We start from the raw sequence: 21,192 nt of genomic DNA on the forward strand, positions 1-21,192 counted from the left end.
CCTGCATTCACCTTTTTGTCCTCTAGTTCCATAGCACAGGAGAAAAGCACATCAGAGCCTGTCTATTCATAAAAGGAACAATCCATTAAAGCACATTATTCATGCAAAAGCAAATGATCAAGTACATTATGCTGTATGAGTCAATTCATGTAAGTAGTCCAGCTGTGATTCTCCCTGCAATTATTTGAAAAATTGCTAAAGCTTGTTTACAATCACGATTATTAAAAAAGTGTGAAGTTCAGATGAAGGGCAGGAAGTGATATATCCATACACTGCATGAATTGGAAATAGAGGACAGAGACTGCATAAAAGTGTTGGATGAACTTGACAGATTTGTATGGTGTGGCACGGCAAGCCATTAAAAGTGTATGAAAGTCTCGTGGACTGTAAGTATTTCGCTTGTGGTAGGGTCCACAGCTGAAATGATGACCCTCTTGTTTTTGGCAGGATGAGTAATAAATGCCATATCAGCTCTGTGCATGGGTGCACTGCTGTCAGGCCAACATTATCAAACTTAAGCTGCAATTTTCTTCCTCCTAGGGCAACCATTCTTAGAGGTCTGTTGAAACGCCTTTAATAAAAATCGGGGTCACGGCTAAAAACACAGAGAAGATGTAACAGCAACGGCATGTTTAACACAACACTTTAATGTTTGACATTAGCTGAATCCGCTTCTCCAGACTGAAGACGGAGGTTTTCAATCAGTATCTACCGCTTTCTCATTGGAACACCTGTAAACAGTGCAAATCATAGGCATGTGCGCAGTGTTGGTAGTCTTTCCCTCCAGTTGCCTGCCCTCCATCTGTACAACATACAGATGTATGACATCATATGCAAAGAAGCTATTCCAAATTTTAAGGCATAGGTTTGTGAACACTGAAGGGTCAAGAAACCCTTGAAAATATTAATGGAAAGGGTTTATTTACCTATCAGGGACTACTGCAGCCAAAAAAGGCACTGAATAACAAAAACACTTTCCTTGACCTCATTAATTGACGATATTTGTAGTCAGGATGCGTGTTGTAAAAATGAGATCATTCTGGCCTTGCAGAATTGTTATCATCATTTCAGGTTGAGTGTTAATTATTATTCACTATATTCCACATTTAGGGTTGTGGGAGGACAGTTTGAGAGTGGTACAACACTGGGACAATTATTCCTGTACTTCTATGTGTCTGGACTTTTATTCTGTTTGCTTTTTTGCTCTGTAATGCATAAGTAATAAAATATAGTGGGTCACAAGAAGACTTTCGAAATCCATAGGATGATTGTCATGAATGTTATCAAAACAAATGTAAGACTATTCCTTTTAAATATAACATATTCATATTCACACACTTTTTATGCACACATACAGGCCAGCCACACATCTGCACGTACACACACGCTCCCATGCTACACACACAATCCGAATCCTCAAAGTCAGAAAGTCTGTCGTACTCCGTCTCACATAATTCCCAGAGACAATGCACCATCAAAGTGCACCCACCCCGATCCCCCCTCCCTTCTCTTCCTCCTCTCATTTCCACCCTCTCCTCTGCTCCTATCTACCTGTTATCCCCCACTCTGCCTGTCTCACAGCAGCTCCGTCCTGCTAATCCCTTCTGAAAAGAAACGACAGAGCAGAAAATCACCTCTCCACCTCTGTCACACAGTCCCTCGCTCCCTTTTGTCTTTAGCTCCGGTCTCCTGTTGACCGCCCTCTCCCTCCACCTTCCTCCTCTGTTCCTCCAGATTTATTCCTCACCTCTCCTCTCTGACTTGTCTCTCTATGTACTTTTAGGTATACTATATGTTTCTGCTCCTTCCTACATTCTCTCCCCCCTTCTCTTTCCCCTTAGTTGGGGTGTAATTGGTTGATTTCTCAACCTGTCACAGACCAAACGCACCATAACAGACCCGACCAAACAGACCCTGTCAAAGTCAGGCAAATAAATTAATGCCACCAGAGAGAGACACACACACAAACATGCAGGGACCAGATAGCTGATGTGTTTTGACGAGCACGCCAAGCATATTACGCCCACACACTCACACTCGTTACCCCCTGAATACAACACTTCTTGACACCCACCCAGCACACACACACAGATAGAGCCACAGTTGAAGTATAACTTTCCCCAAATAGCATGGCTTGGTATCAAATGTCAATACTTTCTGGGCAACGACAAAAATGTTTACTCACTCTTTGAGCACACATTTTGACATATTTCCTCCTAATCAGGGGCCAGCCATTAAATTCAGCTATGGGCCATTCATTTATTTTCCGTAACCGCTTATCCTGTTAGGGGTCATGGAGGGCTGGAGCCTATCCCACCTGACACTGGGCGAGAGGCAGGGTACACCCTGGACAGGCCACCAGACTATCACAGGGCTGACACATAGAGACAGACAACTATTCATGCTCGCACCGACAATTTAGAGTCACCAATGACTGACATACAAGGATTGACATGGAGGAAACCCACGCTGACATGGAGAGAACATGCAAAATGCAAACTCTGCACAGAAAGGCTCCTCCACCCTGGGTTTGAACCAGGAAGCCTCTTGCTGTGAGGCGACAATGCCAACCGCTGCAGCATTATGCTAACATGAATAAATGAACGAATGAACAGTGTAAAGACTAAGAGCTATAAACCTCCAGGGCTGAAAAATGAGGCCAACACGCAAGTGCCAAAAACTAAAGTTGTTTGAATGGCCACTTGAGGCTGGCTCCAGAAGCCAGTCAATCCTCATAGACCCTTATGTGAAATTGCCCAACTTAACAGCAGAAATAAACATGTACAAAAACGGTTTTGTTTATAAAACTCACGGGTCAAAATGTCACTAAGGCTTAAAGTTACGCATATTGAAGGGGCAAGCCGCTTGAGTGACAGGCTGTCTGCAAGGTGTCACTACAGTCAATGACTCATATCTATCACGTGCTCCTCCACAGTTCCACCCTCTCCTCTGAATTTGGTCAATTCTGGCTCCAAAAACCAAGATGGTGATCCCCAAGATGCTGAACTTGAGGCTTCAAAATGGCACTCCACAAACTCATGGGTGACGTCCCAGTAGCTAGGTCCATTATTGTATACAGTCTATGATACAGACTCATACAAAAGTAAGCCCTCTCATTCATCACTTATGACCCACTAGAAGTGCGTGGCAATGGATTTATCGACAGAGACCCTGCTCGCTGCCTGTATTTTCATATTTTCTCATTATTCAGGCATGTTAAGGACATTTCTGGGCACAGCGATCAGATGAGGTTGGGACTTTTTAAAAAGGTAGCGACCAGGTGCCAAACTGTAAAGCACACAACCAAGAGGAAGCTACAGAATAAATTCAGAACAGTAACTGGCAATTCCTGCATAGCATACCACATCAGCTTATGTTGATACTCATTTGGCAGAAAAAAGGACTCCTGTATGTCATATGTTCTGTGCATAGACTGCATTTAATAATCGCTGTGGCAACCGTGATGTCACCCATTGGTTTGTGGACATCATTATGAAGCCTCGGGTTCAGCATTTTGGCCGTAGCTATCTTTTCTGGAGCCAGAAGTGACCATATTTGACTGAGAGCGAGGGATGGATCTGACTCACACCACAGTGACAGCCTGTCCCTCAAGCGGCCCAAACCCTTAAATATGCATAACTTTAAACGGGTTGGTTATAAAAAATGTACACCTCAAATACTTGTCTTGAATGTTGAAATTAGCAATAGAGAGCTAACCCTTTTTTGGTACCAGGCATGGGCATGTCTATGTCATGGGCATTTTAATTGACAGACTTCATGAGTCAGCTTCAAGAGGCCATTCGATGAGCTGCAGGTTTTGGCACTTCCGCACTGGCTTTATTGTTTAGCCTTGGAGGTTGCCATTGGTTCAGGGTTGTAGTTCAGCTTAGAAAAAAAAGCGGGCAGTGCTCTATTTATGGTTAAATAAAAGTGCTGTCATTCCTGTTGTCGTCAGTATGAAGTTCTGTCTGTGTTTGTGAGACACACATCCGTGCCTAGGCCACGGTTATGGAGTTAAAACTGCTTGAAGTCAAGCAGAAAGCTGTCCGATGTAACTTTTGATAATCATCATATTTGTTGGGATTTACATGAGCATTGTGTATTGTTATCCGCATCAGATTTGGGAAAGAACATGCAGACGTATCTGATGTGAATTATCCTATCATTGTTGCCGTAGGGGGCAAATATTTTTCTGTGCAGATTTAACCGACGGGCTACTTTTTACCTTCACTTCTCTGTATCGTAAATTTGATGGTTTACACTGAAAGATATACTATGCAGGAGTGATGGTTTCTGTTTGTGAACACACTAGCCAACCCTAGATTCACTCTCATTTCACCTCACTATATTTGAGCTTTAGTTAGTGCTGCATCTCTTGAATGCCTGCTGCTTACAGCTAGCACCTGGTCGTTACCTTTTTATAAAGCCCCGACCTCACATAAGTGCTGCGGGGATACACACCCATAAATGTCGTGAACACAGAAAATACACCTCTAGTGGATCATAAGTGATGATTGAGAGGGATTACTTCTGTATGAGTCTATAGAAATTGTTTTTTAGGACAATCCTGCATAGTATATCTTTAAGTGAAAGCAGTACAGAAGCTCAGGTGTTGTTCTGGCAACAGTATTGAACATTTTAAAGCAACACTTAGCCCCACTTTAGAAGCTTTTTTAGTCCATGGCCTTGATGTGAATTCTCTTAACGTTTCATGACTCGCTACTCTTTTATGACCTCACATTTCTTATGCCCTTTAATGTTGTTATTCAGCATGAGAACGCTCTACTTTTAAAGTAAGCAGCTCGGTATCCACTATAGTCTTGCTAGCTGTGAAGAAGTAACCACACGAGAATCAAAAATAGCTGAAAAACAGCATCTAGTGCAAAAATATGTTACAAAACCCATTCTGCTGCAGTCTCATATAGTGCCCCGTTCGTATAACTTGATGTTGCCTGACCTCCCTGGAGAATTAGTCACATTTTCTGCCTGGGATGTATTTATCCCAGCTCTGTGGGTTTTTCCAGAAATACAAGATTTCTACCCCTCGCTATTTACAACTCCTCCCAAGTGCCACCCACGTGTTTGAAGTCCTTGAAGGGGACGAACTGGACGATGTCGCGGAGGACGGGCTCGCCCTTTGGTGAACGCAGGATCCCATCATCCCCGTCCAAGATCTGCATGTCTGTGAAGTCTGCGTTGCCCACGCCGACGATGATTACCGACATGGGCAGGTGGGAAGCGTGCACAATGGCCTCCCGTGTGTCCGCCATGTCGGTGATGACGCCGTCTGTCAGGATCAGCAGGATGAAGTATTCCTGGGGGTAGAGGGGGAGACAGTTGTGGGTGGAAGGGGGGAGGGAAGAAAAGATGTTCGATGACTTTTATGTTTTAGAAGTGGCTTCTTGTCAGGAGCTAATTTGAATAAACCTCATTCTAATCCACGAGAGAGCCAGAGAGAAGCGGGAGGCATTAAGGCAGAGAGGAATTTCTGCTCTAAAATTTATGATTGGAATTAAATTAATATCAATCACTTCCTCCCACTTTTCAATGCATCTCCTTCTGCCCGTCTTTGTTTCATTTTTTTGCCCACTCTGATATCTCACTTTCTGTCTTTTCATTGCCATTTGTCTGTTCCTTTGTCCCCTCGTGTGCCAATGCAAACACCAAACACCAACACTCACAACAACAGGAACAAAATGGCCCAGACTTTTTTTTTAATCTTTCTCATTCTCTCTCACCATGGCCTCTTTGGTGTGCATCTCCTCAGAGGCAGACGAGGCCACTTTCTGGATGATTGGGGCGATGTTGGTGGGCCCGTAGAGCTGGATCTTGGGGAGACAGTTCTGGTAGGCCTCCACCACACCTTGGATCCCTGCAGCACACAAACACACACACACACACAGGCTCTTTCACTTCTTACTATTTATCTGTCTTCCTGTTGATCCGTCTGTATATTACGCTGCACTGACCTCGCCAAGCAAAGTTCCAGTACTTGCAAAAGTATTTGCTAAAATCAATCAGACTCTGCGCATGTGATTGCACTTCAAGGTGAACGGGCATTTTTCAAAAAGCATTCCTACATAGTCCACACAAACACAAGCTCACACGCACACGCACCTTCACGGCAGGAACACTGCTATGTTGGGAGAAGAGCGCAGAAGCCCATTTCACACATACAGATTAGTGTTGTTTTTCTCTGTATCTTAGAGCCTGAAATACTTCCTGCAGCATAGTGACAAATCTCCCAGCTGCATGTGTGTGTGTTTAGGAGTGTGTATTTGTATGTGTGAGGGGAAGAAACAGAGAGTGGGGATAGATACAGAGGGAGAAATATGGGACTGACAGCGAGGGAGAGATTAAAAGGCATGCAGCAGCGATACTGTCAGAGTGGTTTGGTTGTGTGGTGCATGAACAAAAGTTTCTGCAAGCCAAGAAATCTGTGAATGAAGTGTATGTTTCTTTCATTTGATAGCTTACCAGCACATTCAGGGTTGTCCTCATCAAAGTTCACGGCGAAATCGTGCGAAACCTTCATGCGGGGCAGAGAACACAGGGCCTTTTACCGCCATGGTAAAGCCAGCACTCAGCACAACATGTTCAGTCTAATTTACAGGTTGACAGATGTATTCTCTTTTCATGTTGATCAAAAGCAAGCTGTGCCTTGGAGAGAGATTTAAAGTAACCAGAACTCCTCCTGCTACTGCAAAAACACTCATACACACATTCTGAGTGTCCTACCTTGAAGTCAGGTGGTATCAGTGCTCCAAAACCAAACGCAGGGAACATTTTATCACTAGAGAAAGAGCAAGGCACATGAGTCACTGAAAGCGATGGAGAAAGGTACAGAGCCAAGGACAAATAATGGACCAAAGCCTTGAGAGGGGACAGCTAATGTGTATATGTCTTGGTGTGTGTGTGAGTGTGTCAGCATTAGATAAATGATGATTGATGGGGTGGTTTCTACCTGTCATAGTCTTGGCAGATCTCCCCGACAGCCACCAGCGCCTTGAGGTACTCATTGGGCTGGTAGGGGTGGATGTAGTGGAGGGAGCAGCTGTTTCTGGGATCCCCATTTGATGCTGTGAAGTCTATTGCCACCTGGGACATAAACACATACACACACACACAGCATGAATGAGCATGGACAGACAATGACATGCTGCTATAATATTGAAGAGATTATAAGTGACAGAACTTACGGTGAACTGGATTTGGCAGCCTCCCATGATATAATCCAGAAAGGAATACATTTTGATGATCTGTCAGGGGGAAAGTTGAGATTTATAGATGTCATGGAGTCAAGACAGGATATAATAAAAGCTGAATGGGGTGGATGTGGCTGTGCATAATGCACTGTTAAGTTTAAGATTAGGGCTTAAATAATGAATCGATTAGATAACACAAAATGAACCCATACAAATCTTTAATAAATTGATATGTAGTGATAAATAGTTTTAATTACATCAGACAAAAATGCAAAACATTTACTGGTGCCAGTTGAAATATGAGAAATTGCTGCTTATCTCTATTTTATTTCATTGTACCTTTAATATCTTTGGTTTGTAACACAATTTTTAACTGTAATGTGACACTGAAACAGTAAACAACTAATCAACTAAACATTAACTGACAGATTAAATGTATTCTTTGTTGTTTAATTGGCCCAGAGCAGCGCTTTTGAACAATGATTTCACACTGGCTTCACACTATTCGATTAATTGACAGTTGGTGATGGTAATGCACCAAGAAGCGTAGAAATGTGACAATAAAATTAGTGAAGAAGAAGACTGTCAGCAAGCAAACATGGATGTAACGGACCCAGAAATCCACCCTTAGATGTTAAATAAGGAGAGAAAAGATTCAAAGACACACAATGCATTTTTGTTTGTATTATACAAAATGCCACAGTGCACTTTTAACCAATAATTAAAACAACTGTTATTAGAGACTCATGGAGGAGGGGATTGCAGGAAGTAGAAGGATATGATATTGTGTTACTTCACCTTACAGTGATTGAGAATGACAACACCAGAGTTTCTGTAATTCTTCTTCTTCATCTGGTATTTAGGGTTGATGCACTCCCACTGAAGCTGGGAACACACACACACACACACACACACACACACACACACACACACACATTCATGTCAATGTCATGTCAAGTCAACAGAGGTCTGAACTATTTCTTTACGCTAAAGCTGACTGTTGATAGCCGTCTATCATTTTGATCATAACATACATGAATGTTAATGTTTGTAAACAGTTGTGAAAATGTTTCCGTCAAAATACAAGAGCCTTGTGACATGTGCGATATTTTAATCTTTCAAATCATAGAAGAAAAGATAAGTCTGGCATATTTTTGATTGAGTACGATTGCTGAGATGTTTATTACCCCGTTGCCGAGGTGTTTACTTGAGTCACATCACTTGGAGTCGTCACAGACTCATCACAAATTCAATGACTTTATGCACAACTTACAAAATGAAAAACACTTGAAACTTGTCTTGGAATTAATTACCAATGACTCATGACTTCACTTGGACTTGAGCCTTCTGACTTGAAAATATGTGACACCTTCCCCGCAGCTCAAAGTTTAAAAAATATCTTAAGTGACAGTGTCCCACAAATTATTCTATTTTCCTAATCATCTAACTTTAACATGATTCAGTCCCAACAAGGTGAGACTTAACTGACCCTTCGCTATGTCCCAAAATCTATGTACCAAAATCAAACCCTAAAAAGTGTAGGGTTAGCTAGCTAGCTACTGAAGATATAGCCTGAATGTATACACATGCTGCTTTTGCTATTGAAATTATTATTATTAACAGTGAATGAAGACCGACCCTGCTGTACAGGAACCAGTGAAGGGAAGCAGGGAAACTTGCTGATATTCAACCAGCTGTGTGTCATCACAGTGAGTGTGCAGATGAATGTTGTTTGGCTTCCCCTGGTGCTCCCTGCCTGTCTGCCAGCAGAGGTCTGGTAGCGTAAGTCTGGGCACTGACAGCGGCACGGGGGTTAGCTTAACGCTGTTATCTACACACACTGTGATGATATACAGCTGGATGAATATCAGTGAAGCTTTCCTTTATAATAATTGTCTGCTGTCTCAATAACCAGTTTGGCTTTAGCTTCTGTCCTTATTATTTTGATCTGTTTATGCCGCTGAGTCAGTTTGACATCCTGGATATATCCTTCAAACACATATTTTAGACCTGTCTGTCTGCTTCTCTCTGAAAACACTTTTTTGTTTTCCTAAAAATTTGATAACATTTTTCCAGGGAGTGCAGTTAGTTACAGTGTGGGCTCCATGCTTGCTCCAACGTCTTGTCGGACCATCACAAAGGGGCGGGGCATAGCCAAAGGTTATTCCCAAGATCCACTTTGTTTGAACTAATCGAACATCATCCAATCAAGTTGCAGGAGAGAACTATGAAGAACTAGCGTAACGATACTGAGCGCCAGCTGAAAAACAATACCAAAGTTAAATTTGTTCCCGTACAAAAACTAGGGTGTCGTCAACAAAAAAGTAACTGTAGTATAGAAAACGAGCGAGCTGGAATTTGCAGATGGAGATGCGACAACTCCCAACGAATATGTTTTAACAAATAAATATAAATTTTAAAAAGCAATCATGGTTTTGGTATATTTAATATATTATTACTCTGTTGTTAAAATGGCATTAGGCTTGGTGAAGACAGCATTATGACTGTAGGACTCGGGACTTGACTCCGCTTTTGTCAGTCTTGACTTGGGACTTAGGTTGGATGGTTAACCACATTATCATTGAGCCTATGAGCTCACTGGTATAAATACAAGTGTGACTAAGTGACTACAATCCAGCTATTGCACCATTGTCCATCTAAATACAGCTGCGGTGAGTTGGTGTGCAGTCATTACTCCTTCCATTTCTTTGCGTGTGCTCACCTGTTTGCCCTCCTGCTCTGCTCTCATCTCCTTAAAGGTGGTCTGAAACTCCCCAATAAAGTCATGTTTTCCATTAGAGTCCCAGTCCCAAACTGTGCACTGAAACAGACACAAAGAGACACCCACAGGAGCACACACTCATTCAGTTAGAGCGCAGCTGAAACACTGTCACCTAAACGCACACACACACACATGCACTCATGGCATGCAGGGAAATGCCATGCTGAATGATTGATAAGGCAGTGTTAGTGGGGGGGCAATGGAGCGGTGAAATATTAATCTGAGGATGCTGAGAGGGATGTGGCTTAAGAGACCGCTTTATGTGTGTTTGTGTGTGTGTGTGTGTGTGTGTGTGTGTGTGTGTTTAGGCGTAATAGTTTGTTTCTCTCAAAGGAGCTGTCAGACAAGAAAAATGGCCTCAATCACCGGTGAAATGTGCAGGTCAGCGGGCCAAGGCTCCGCACATCATAAAGAAATAATCCTATAATATGAAAAGGTGACAAAAGGCACCAATATTTGGACACACTGTACAATCAATAATACTCAATAAAGTGGGTCAATAGAGACCCTCGTTAACAGAGAGAGAGACAGATAAATGCTTCTACCTTTCACAAAGGTTAAATGACCGTGAATGACTCATTTTCCTGTTGAGCTTTGCGACCTTCTCGTCTTAGGTCACCCAAACAACTTGCGATCAGAACCAATCCACTAACGTTTGATTAAAAACAACGGCCGGCAGTTGTCCCCTTATTTCCTGTCTCCCACTTAAACACACGAGTGCCTGCCCCTGAAGTGTGTGTGTGCCTTTTTGTCTGTGTGTGTGATCATTTGTGGATTGTACACGTGTCTGTGTTTTTTTGTGTGAGGGAGCAAGTGCTTGCTTTTTGCAGCCTCGCTTCCACTTCAAGTTGCTGAGCACTATGCGAGAGAGTGATGAAAAACTGAAGAATCTCCGTTCCATTCACTGAATACTAACTGTTGGACGGAGAGAGAGAGAGAGAGAGAGAGAGAGAGAGAGAGAGAGAGAGACATGGCAGCGGAGGGACAGATGAAAAAGTAGGAAGGTGGAGGAAGTGGACGAGAAGAAACACAAAGCAAGAGACAGACACCGCAGAGGAGGGTTATGCATTTATGCATTGGTCAGTTAAGAGCCCTGTGAAAAGGAAGCACTGGTCTGAATAGAAATCTCTGCCCTGCCATTTCTCACTATAGCTCTGATGCTTCAAACAGGTAGCCCTGGAAACCATAGCCAATGGCGTGCGTGTGAGTGTGTGAGCCCTTTCTCCTGCTGTCAGGAGCCATGCAGAGTTAAGACGCCTCTGAATATTTAATGCACAAGCTCATGTTTATTCATGGAAAGAATAACTGTTCGGAGCTGATGTGCGGCCACCACTTCACACGCACACACACACAAACGTGTGCACACGGATCTATTCTGGCAAGTAAAGGTGAGAGTTTAGGACAACCACTGAGCTCTTTCACACCCGTCCGGCTCTTTAAATAACACATCAGGCATCAGGATGACAGGAGTGGCAGCACATGACCTGAACCCAACTCATGGCTCCGAGAAGATAACGGAAGGAGATGATCAAGGCTGCTCTGTGACTTGCTCACACGGTTTGATTCGCTTGTGGGTATGTGGCACTTTGTTTATGTTTTACAAATCTCATCATTTGTATGCTGCACAGAAAAAAACCTTGCAAAGAAACACCTGCAGGCCTTCAGGTGCTGTTTGGCCTCTACTCTTAAATGCACAGTGTCTCCCTGGGGGGACCTAAAAAACAAAAAGAGCTGTTGCCTTCTGGTTCTGCATGCTCAAGTTGTTGCATATTATATAAGAGTAAAAAACAAAGACTGTCAAGCTTACTTAGTGTAGAAGTCTTTGGTATAGACTGGCAGTCTAAAAAGCATCTGAGGCACTCTGATTGTAAATACATCCTTTAGTAATACATGGATGATCAATGCGCTTTGACTTAAACATTCATCAGTCCCCTTTTATACTCTTCGTCAGGGTATAAAAGGGGTTTTATTCCCTGATGAAGACTGTCTTAGTCGAAACGCGTCGGTCATCCATGCATGTAAGGACTTTTTTACTTATGATCAGTCTTCATCTGGGTATAAAAGGGTTTTTACACCCTAATGAAAACTGTTAAAGTCAAAATACATTGATCGTCCATGTATTAATGAAGAATTTTTACTAAAATCAGTCTTTATCAGGGTATGAAAGGGTTTTTATACCCTGATAAAGACTGTTTAAGTTAAGTTATTCATGTATGAATAAAGGATCCTTACTCGCAGTCAGTCTTTATTGGGATGAAAACTGTTTAAGATAAAGGAAAAGAAGTCCGCACACCAAAAAAGCTGCAATGCAAATAAAATTTAATTAAATCACTTCATGGATGGGTGACGTTTCAGGCACAAGGCCCTTCCCCAGACTGTGTGCCCAAAATGTCACCCATCCATGAAGTGTTTTAATTAAATTTTATTTGCATTGCAGCTTTTTTGGTGTGCGAACTTCTTTTCCTTTATCTTACACGTTTTGACTTTTTTGTCCAGGACCCAATCCTTATTTTTGGATGTGCGCACTTCCTCGTTTATATATGAAAACTGTTTAAGACACCTCCAACAAACACCGACTTTCACCCAGGAGAGCGCTGTTCACGTCCCATGTTCTTTTTTCCTACACCTAACCACGTGCTTTTGTTGCCTAACCCCAACCACGTGCGTTAGTTGTTGGAGTGAAAAAAAAGTCATTTTGTGCTGTTGTACTGACGTAGTGTGTTTATTTTGACAGAGACTGTCTGTAACCTACATTTCCTGTTATAACGTAAGTGTATTTTGAAATACAGCAGCACCCCCTATTTTTTAATTTGTTGCATGTTATGTTTAAGGTTATATAAAATGACTCTGCCACTCCATTGACTTGCAACACGTAGTTATAGTCACAGACTCACCTTTAGCTCCCTGTCATGGTCACCGCTGCAGAGTGTGTTCAGGGAGACTTTGAAGGATTTCCAAATTGGGCTCAGGTTGTTCATGACCGTCTACAGGGCACAAAACATCACAGTCTTTGTTAATCACAGGCCTGGAGAAAGAAATATAATATCTAAATGTGTGTTTGTGTGTGCTTGTAATCACCTCAGTTCTGTGTACAAGCGACTCAGTGCCATCATCATTTATTCTAAAAATCTCCAGGAAGGGGTCTGACTTGCTGAAGAAATCCTTCAGAGGGGAAAACATGTAAGGCATTGCCTCAGAACTGCCTTTGATCACCATAAATCATTCATACACTAACAGAATCATTATTTCACCCCATTTTTCTCCCTTTCTTCCTTGTGTCTTCCACCCATCCCTTTCCCGTCCTCTCCAATTTAGCTGCCCCTCCCCTGCTTTCTTCCATTTTTCCCCTAAGGCACAACTTGTTTGGATTAGTCATCCGTGGACATGTACGCGCGCGTGTGTGGAGGCTGAAAATTAATATAGTTATCTGTGTGTGTGGTGGGGTGGCTGAGATAGGAGGGGGTTATTGGGGAGAGGGGGGTGCCCACCTATCTCAGCAGGCCTCCTCTAATGCCAGATTGTACTTTTGTGTATTGTGTGTAAGTTGCTTCATTGCCAATTCCCACAGCCCTCCACCCACATACTCCCCCCGCCCACACACTCACACACACACACACCTGCCTAATAGCCCACACATACAAACTCATATCTGTGAATATTAATTCCTCTCATATCTGAAGGAAAACCACAGATTTTTTAAATCCTTTTGAAAGTGCACACACACTCACACAAACCTTGTCGTCTAGCTTACGAGCACTGAAGGACAGTTCAACGTAATCGTCATTACCAGACAACTCCTCGGCTGTCACCTTTACAGTGAGGGTGGAGAGGAAAAGGGGGAAGATGAGGAGGAGGAGGAGAGAGAGAGGTAGAAGGAAGAGGTGAGAGAAAATGAGATGGAAATGAGGAACAGAGCAGATTGAACAGGCAACATCATCAAATTAATTATCTTCAGAGTGTCTGAGTGCAAGAGGTGGTGCGTGTGATTTGTGTGTGTGTGTGTGTGTGTGTGCGCGTGTGTATGTGTGTGTAATAGTGATGGGCTGACTCTGGAAACAGTGTCATACCGTTATGGAGGACTTTCCAGCCGTGTTTCCCTGTTTGAGTAGAGCTTTGGTCAGTTTCCTCTGAGAGACGATCTGAAACAAACAGACTCCACAAAGTCAGCCCACACATTCCAGTGTTTCTCCTCAGAGGCACAAGCTCGCCCTGTTAGTGTCACCCTCGTGTTGGCACTTCTCTTTAATGCTAGCATACAATTGCCTACTTCACACATCCAATGGACAGAAAGCAGCATGTCAGAGTCACCTTTCCCACCACCTGTCAAATGTAATTTTCTCAGGTTTTGTATGATCTGCCAGCTCCTGCACTTTTCTCACCTATTACTATTTTGGGCAGGCCAGGTGTTACACAAGCTATAAATGACTGCTAAAGTGTACATGAGAAGGTCGGTGAGATCCACTGGGTGCTCATCACACGGATAGATGAACCAAAATTATGAGCTAAAAGCACCTGGAAGCCGCGTTGAGCTGCAGAGTGAGGTGTTGATTCTCAGTGGGATCTGCAGCACCATCGATGCTTTCAAATTACAGGAGAGGGTGGAGCTGAAGAGCAACGTGGGGTTGGCCTATTTTCTCTCGGACAGGTAGGTGCCATCATTTGGCTTAGTAAGCTTCAAGTATCGGCTGTTCCAATACAGCGTTCCTACAATAGTAGGCCTACAGTAGCTTGAAGCATACATGCAAGCAGGTTGTATTGTTCGTACATATACTTATACATAAAGTAATATGCGTGAATTCATATTTAGCACACGTAATCATGAGCCAGGCCAGTAATTTGCATAAAACCCACATATTTGCGAAGGTGACCAATGTGGAGAATTTAAGGAAGTAGTCCCTCAAGGCAGGGACTTTGAGTCATTTTAGTTCACGTCGTCACTATATTTCTTTTCTTAAACCTTAAGGGTAACTTAACGTGTCTAAACCTAACCTCTATAACTTTGCATTAAATATGTAATTCGTTAATTTTTTAGATATGATACAAACTGTTTTGTGCGCATTTTAATAAGATACCATACAACAGTGGTTCCAAACTGGTGGGTAGTAGTCCAAAGGTAGGTTACGTGTCTATTCTGACTGGACCACAAGTGACTCGCAAATTTGTTGTTTGCAAAAACAAATACATAAAATCACACTTTATTGTTAAGTACAGTGAATTTCTGTCACAGAGCTTTTATTTGATGTGCCGTTTCCTGCTGAGGAAAGTGACTATCGGACAGCACACTAGCTGAAAGACATGACCAAACGCAAGTGTGACGCTGAATGTATTAAACTGTGTGGACCTTGGACTAATGACTGAACAGAAATCTGGATCCCGTGGCTGGACCCGTTGGGAACCATTGCCATACGAACTGTTGTGTGAGGTTACGTTGGTACAAGCAGCGTGGGGAGAAGGGGCAAAGTTTTAATGTTATGTTAACAAACATAAACTGACAATTCTGATAGAATACACCTTTTAATGTGTGTCATTTTGTAATGAAATGTAATTCCAAGGAAAAGGGATGTCCATTGACTTCAACTTTATTTAAGTCTGCAATAACTGTCCACTCGGGGGCAGCAGACGCAAATTTGTAAACACAATACTGACATATTACTTTTAAGTTGATGCGGTGAACTTGTTAGCAAACAGCAAATGTGGAGCAACATTAGCGTTCATCTATGTTTGTCTCATATTTGACTTTTGACTCCGTTTTGGTTTTCACCGACACATGCGAAAAACTCTTGGCTCTTAAACTGCCACATGCTCCACTACGTTCACCAGCTAATCAAAGAGACAAGGTGAACGGTGCAATAAAGGGGAGCACTCCAGAGTCTGCAGATACTTCTCCATGGTTTTATCACATATAATGGGTCCATATAATGTGACCCATTGGAAAAACATAAATATTGATTGACTTTAAGGACAACTTGCCTTGGTTAATCGCTGGCATGCTGTCTGTGGCAAATATCACTGACACAGTACATCTGTGACATGCCTTCTTTCTGGCTACATTCCCCAGTGATGACACCAGCAACTATGGGGGGCCTGCCACTGTAAACCACCATTAACAGATCAATTTATATTACTTGAACAAATTGTTATCTGTGCTTCTGGTGCTTTCATTGCACTTACATACTGTAATGCTGTCTTTTTCTAAATTACACTGCTGGAAAGGCTGCAGCTTCCAGACAAAATGTTGGCAGCATGTTATCCCCTTTCAGTAAACCTCCACGGCTCTTGCCTTCAAAATAACCTCCCTCCGTATCAATTATCTCAGTTCTCCCAACTGTTCCACCAGCTTTATATTGCTGATAGCATCTCTGACAATGAGAAGTGGACACAAACACTTCAGTACTTTTTGGAAAGCCTGTCCTTTCTGCTTTGTCTTTATTTCCTTCTTCTCAGCGTGACTTAACTGGTGATTCTCTGAAATGATCTTGTTAATTACCACTAATACAATTACAATCTCTTCTTAAATGCTCTTGGATATAGCGCGTAATAAAGTGAATCTTTAAATACTGATTATAGTTATATCATAAATAGGTGCAACAACACCACTAAGTGAGGGAAAAAAATACGTAATCGCATATGCTTTGAAACATAAAGCACCGTCAGGGCTTTATGTAAGTTAGCATTCAAGGACAGCTCAGTGTAAATGCACACAGAGACAGTATCCGACCTCGAGTGAAAGATGACATTAGGATTCCAGCCACGGCTAAAGTTGGCCTCTCTTATCTTAAAGTTGCTCCCTCACCCTAATCAAAGCACACATTACCTGATACAGACATTTAAAATCCCAACAAGCTCGGTTAACGTTACAAAGGATTATACATTCCAGTCTGTAAGTCTTACACTCAAAGCATGCAGGCTCAATTCATGTGTGTGTGTACGTCTGACATGGCCTGCTATGCTCTGCACTGGTAAACACAACACTGATATACTGGTGTACTGGTAAGTGCACTTACTGATGCGCATAAATGAACTCCGAACTTCACTCACACGCACCACTTGGCTTGTGCAGCAGCCCGCCTGCTGTTTCATATTCATTCATAGACGCCTGACTTCTAGGAGATGTCTGTTTTATTGAATAGTGGACAATGGAAGGAGACAATAATAGCAAGGAGTGAAACCTAGCGTGATTACAGTAAGCGTCCAGCACTTCACTCAGGCTACCCGCCTTACTCACATCATGCATTCTTAACTAACCTGCGTGTTTCACATACACTCCCCGTGTCAAAACACACTGACCTGTCCTAAGGTGCACTCCATGGCTCCCAGGAAGTCAGCGTCACGGAGACCATTGTTGCCAGAGCTGATGTCATGCAGTTCAAAGCGGAGCCTCTGGACCTCCTCGAAGTAGTAATCCACCAGGAAGATCTTGGAGAAGACGGGGCCGCTACTACTGCGAATCACCTCTGTACGGTCCACCTGCACAGAGGGGTGCATGGACACACACACACACACACACACAACTCCGGGTTAACCATAGTATGTCCAACACATTTTTTGGAATCTGAAAGAACATAACTACTATTACTGTGGGTTTCAATTTTCTCAAAGATCCCAGAGGGCTGTAAATCATCTAACAGTTGGTAAATGGAAAAGCATTTGATAGGTGGAAATGCTATAACAAATGATACCATTATAAAACTAAACTGTCAAATTGATTTCAATTATTCACTTCTGTATTAATCAGTCTGTTTGTTTTATTACTTTGTCATTTCCAATTAACCATAAATTAATAGTTTCAGAATGTAATTTATGTGTTGACATATTAATTATAATCTGTAAACTCTCTTTTGTAATCATTGTTTTTTATTGCTTAATAAATATAAATTAATTAACTCCTGTATAATGATTTGTAAAACCACTGATGTCTTTCCTACACATTGGTCAAAACATCTAATAACTAACAACTAATGGTGATGGGTGAAAACGAACGAACAAATCTTTTTGAACAACTATTTTCAGTGTCCGGTATGTATACGTAGTCAGCTTGTCCAACACCTAGGTGCTCATGAATCTCCAACTTTCCCATTTGCCCTCCTGCTGTTACTATAGGATACTGACTATACAGGATAATGCTCCTCAGATGGTCGTTCTTTTGATTTCGGTGCGTTCATGACCTTTTTTGTAATGTGGAAACAACATGGATGCTACAGAGAAGATGCATTTTAATGCGGATCAAGTGAGCCATGAAATATGATCAGAAACTCACTTTTCAGATTAATCCAACACCACATGAATACAGCACAAAGCTGGGGAAGTAAATGGGACATCAGTGACATTTCTTTAATATCGTATTGATCTTATATATCCTTCCTACATACAAGTGGGATGCTAAATCAGTCTTTATTGATGTAAACGTCAGCATGATGGCTGGTAATGCATTGAAGAGAAGTTTTGTGGGTCAGGCAGCACTGGCTGTCAGAGAAACTATCGAAAGTATCAAAAATTTGAAGGTTGGATACATTTTCATGCATCTTGAAGTAACCGATACTGTGTAAGAATCGTTTCGCCTATCACCAACAACTTAATCTTATTCTTGTGTTACACAGAGTTCCAGAGGTGGGACCAAGTCATTGTTTTTCAAGTCACAAGTAAGTCTCAAGTCTTCGCACTTAAGTTCCAATTTGAGTCCCAAATCAAGACAGGCAAGTTGTGAGTCAAAGCCCAATTCAAGATTGAGAAGTCCCAATTCCTAAACTTTGAGTTTCAAGTCCTAAACAAGCCACAATGTACTCTACTCTACTCTACTCCAAATGTAATACAATTTTAACAACATCCATCCATCTTCATCTGCTTATCCGGGGCCAGGTCGAGGGGCAGCAGGCTGAGCAAAGCACCCCAGATGTCCCTCTCTCCAGCAAGACTTTCCAGCTCCTGGTGGACCCCAAGGTGTTCCCAGGCCAGATGAGATATGTAATCCCTCAGGCGTGTTCTGGATCTGCCCCAGGGCCTCCTACCAGTGGGACGTGCCTAAAACACCTCCAGCGGGAGGCACCCAGGAGGCATCCTGATCAGATGCCCGAACCACCTCAACTGACCCCTTTAGACACGAAGAAGCAGTGGCTCTACTCCAAGCTCCCTCTGGATGTCTGAGCTCCTCACCCTATCTCTAAGGCTGAGCCCAGCCACCCCACGGAGGAAACTAATTTTGGCCTCTTGTATCCATGATCTCATTCTTCGGTCACTACCCAGAGCTCATGAACATAGGTGAGGGTTGGGACGTAGATGGACCAGTAAATCGAAAGCTTCGCTTACCGGCTCAGCTCCCTCTTCACCATGACGGATCGGTGCAGCGCTCGCATCATTGCAGACGCCGCACCAAACCACCGATACATCTCACGCTCCATTCTACCCTCACTCGTGAAAAAGACCCTGAGATACTTGAACTCCCTCGCTTCAGGCAGTAACCGGGTTTTAACAACAGAGAAGGCCTAATAACAATTTATAGTTTGTATTAATTTGTTTAAACACATTTTCCTTTTTAATTACTTTGCTGTTCGCATTAGCTTGCTAACTATGTTAATATTAGCCTTACTATTCTTTGTGCAGCTTTAAACATCAAAGTCCAAAGTTGTTGCGTGTCTGAGTATAATATTTGACCCACAATTTTTGCAAAGTGCAAATCATTTTTTCGTTGACCACCATATAGTTTTTGTGCGTGAACAAAATGATATTTGATACAATTCTAGCTGGTGCTCTGTAACGTAACATTAGTTCTTCATGGTTCTCTCCTACATCTTGATTGGATGCTGTCCGATTGGTTCGAAGTGCACTAAAGGGACTATCACGTTTGTTCATGCAGGACTAGGGAATCATACATCTCAGCTGTAATCAGCTGACAGCCCACTGATTGAATCTTCTTTTCTAATCAGTCACACACTCATCACAGCCCATTCTCACAACAGTCCATTTAAATATAGCTTTCCACTTACTGATCCCTGCTACACCACTGCTGCTGGCAAAGCTTTGTCTCCTTTGTGGGATTTAATGTCTTGCTTTGGGCCTACTCCTGTATACCAGGGGGAAGGTGTTTCTGTATTGTGCTCCCTGTTTGGGCTTAGCATGCTGCTTGTCAAATCCAGGGAGCAACTTCTGAGCAGAGCCGTCAGCACCAAGTATTACTGTGTTTTCTGTTGATGCAATAAATGGTTAAATCTATGAGGACAGTGTTCCTGGCTGAAAATGACTTGTTGACACGCTGTGAAAGACTATCCCCGATGCTGGTTGATGCAAGAAATGAAGGGAAATAAACCTTAATCTTTGGGAAGGTATCAAGTATTTTCAAGTCAACAGGCTCAAGTCCAAGTGAAGTCACTAGTCACTGGTGTTAAAAGCCAAGTTGAGTTGCAAGTGTTTTATAATTTGGTCAAGTCTAAGGAAGAATTTTTTATTTATTTTTTTTTTTTTACCAATGGATTTCCAGATTGTCAAATTTGTGACTTGAGTCCAACTGGAGTCCAAGTCTTGTGGCTCACGTCCACACCTCCACCGAATTCAATGTTTTTACATAGTTGTGTGTATTTATTTTATTGTAAAGGTCTGGCTGTGTGAAAGTAGTGTTTCATAAAACTGCCTCTTCACTGTTGGCAGTTTCACTTTAAATTGAGTTTTGTTTGTGGTCTTCCAAAGTGGACTAAAGTACGAAGATTTCATTCAACATCCAACACGCTGCCAATGTGCATCGATTGTGAACCTCAGCAGACTTTTCAGCACTGCAGCAATTACCACAAATATCCATTACCAAATTGTTTACACTTATCAACTTGAGGACTGCGAATATGGATTTTGTTTTTGATGGCTAAAATCGAGCAAGCTGTTTGACGACACAAAGAAGCGACGATGGTAATATTGATCTCGCATTTTCTTCTCTCTAACTGCCTGATGTGGAGAGGAATAGAAGCCCAAACAAAAGTCTGGCTCCGTGCTGCCAACAAAACCTATCCAACACTAGCAGCGACGACTGGGTCCCTTTTATTGTTGATAACCCTTTGACACACACACACACACACACACACACACACACACACACACACAAACACATGAACAAAAAAGTGAATGGCACAGCAGCAGACTCAACACACACACACACACACATACACACACACACAGATTTGGCCTTTTTGTGACACTTACCTCAATAGGCTGGCATCTCATCAA

General features: G+C 42.4%; 1 protein-coding gene across 1 annotated transcript in view; it reads right to left on the reverse strand.

Moving 5' to 3' along the window:
• The window catches only part of cpne4b (copine IVb), a 29,975-nt gene that overhangs the window by 1,151 nt on the left and 7,632 nt on the right, over positions 1–21,192 (reverse strand). The window contains exons 3-15 of the mRNA XM_033637264.2: positions 17,275–17,454; positions 14,055–14,126; positions 13,722–13,796; positions 13,066–13,149; positions 12,882–12,971; positions 9,928–10,026; positions 8,004–8,090; positions 7,200–7,259; positions 6,965–7,098; positions 6,739–6,793; positions 6,478–6,529; positions 5,739–5,872; positions 5,079–5,315 (exon numbers count right to left, since the gene is read on the reverse strand). Of these exons, the coding sequence (XP_033493155.2) occupies positions 5,079–5,315; positions 5,739–5,872; positions 6,478–6,529; positions 6,739–6,793; positions 6,965–7,098; positions 7,200–7,259; positions 8,004–8,090; positions 9,928–10,026; positions 12,882–12,971; positions 13,066–13,149; positions 13,722–13,796; positions 14,055–14,126; positions 17,275–17,454 (1,359 nt within the window). The remainder of the gene's footprint in view (positions 1–5,078; positions 5,316–5,738; positions 5,873–6,477; positions 6,530–6,738; positions 6,794–6,964; positions 7,099–7,199; positions 7,260–8,003; positions 8,091–9,927; positions 10,027–12,881; positions 12,972–13,065; positions 13,150–13,721; positions 13,797–14,054; positions 14,127–17,274; positions 17,455–21,192) is intronic.

Source organism: Epinephelus lanceolatus, chromosome 16 (genome assembly GCF_041903045.1).
Source record: "Epinephelus lanceolatus isolate andai-2023 chromosome 16, ASM4190304v1, whole genome shotgun sequence".
Classification (NCBI taxonomy): domain Eukaryota; kingdom Metazoa; phylum Chordata; class Actinopteri; order Perciformes; family Serranidae; genus Epinephelus; species Epinephelus lanceolatus.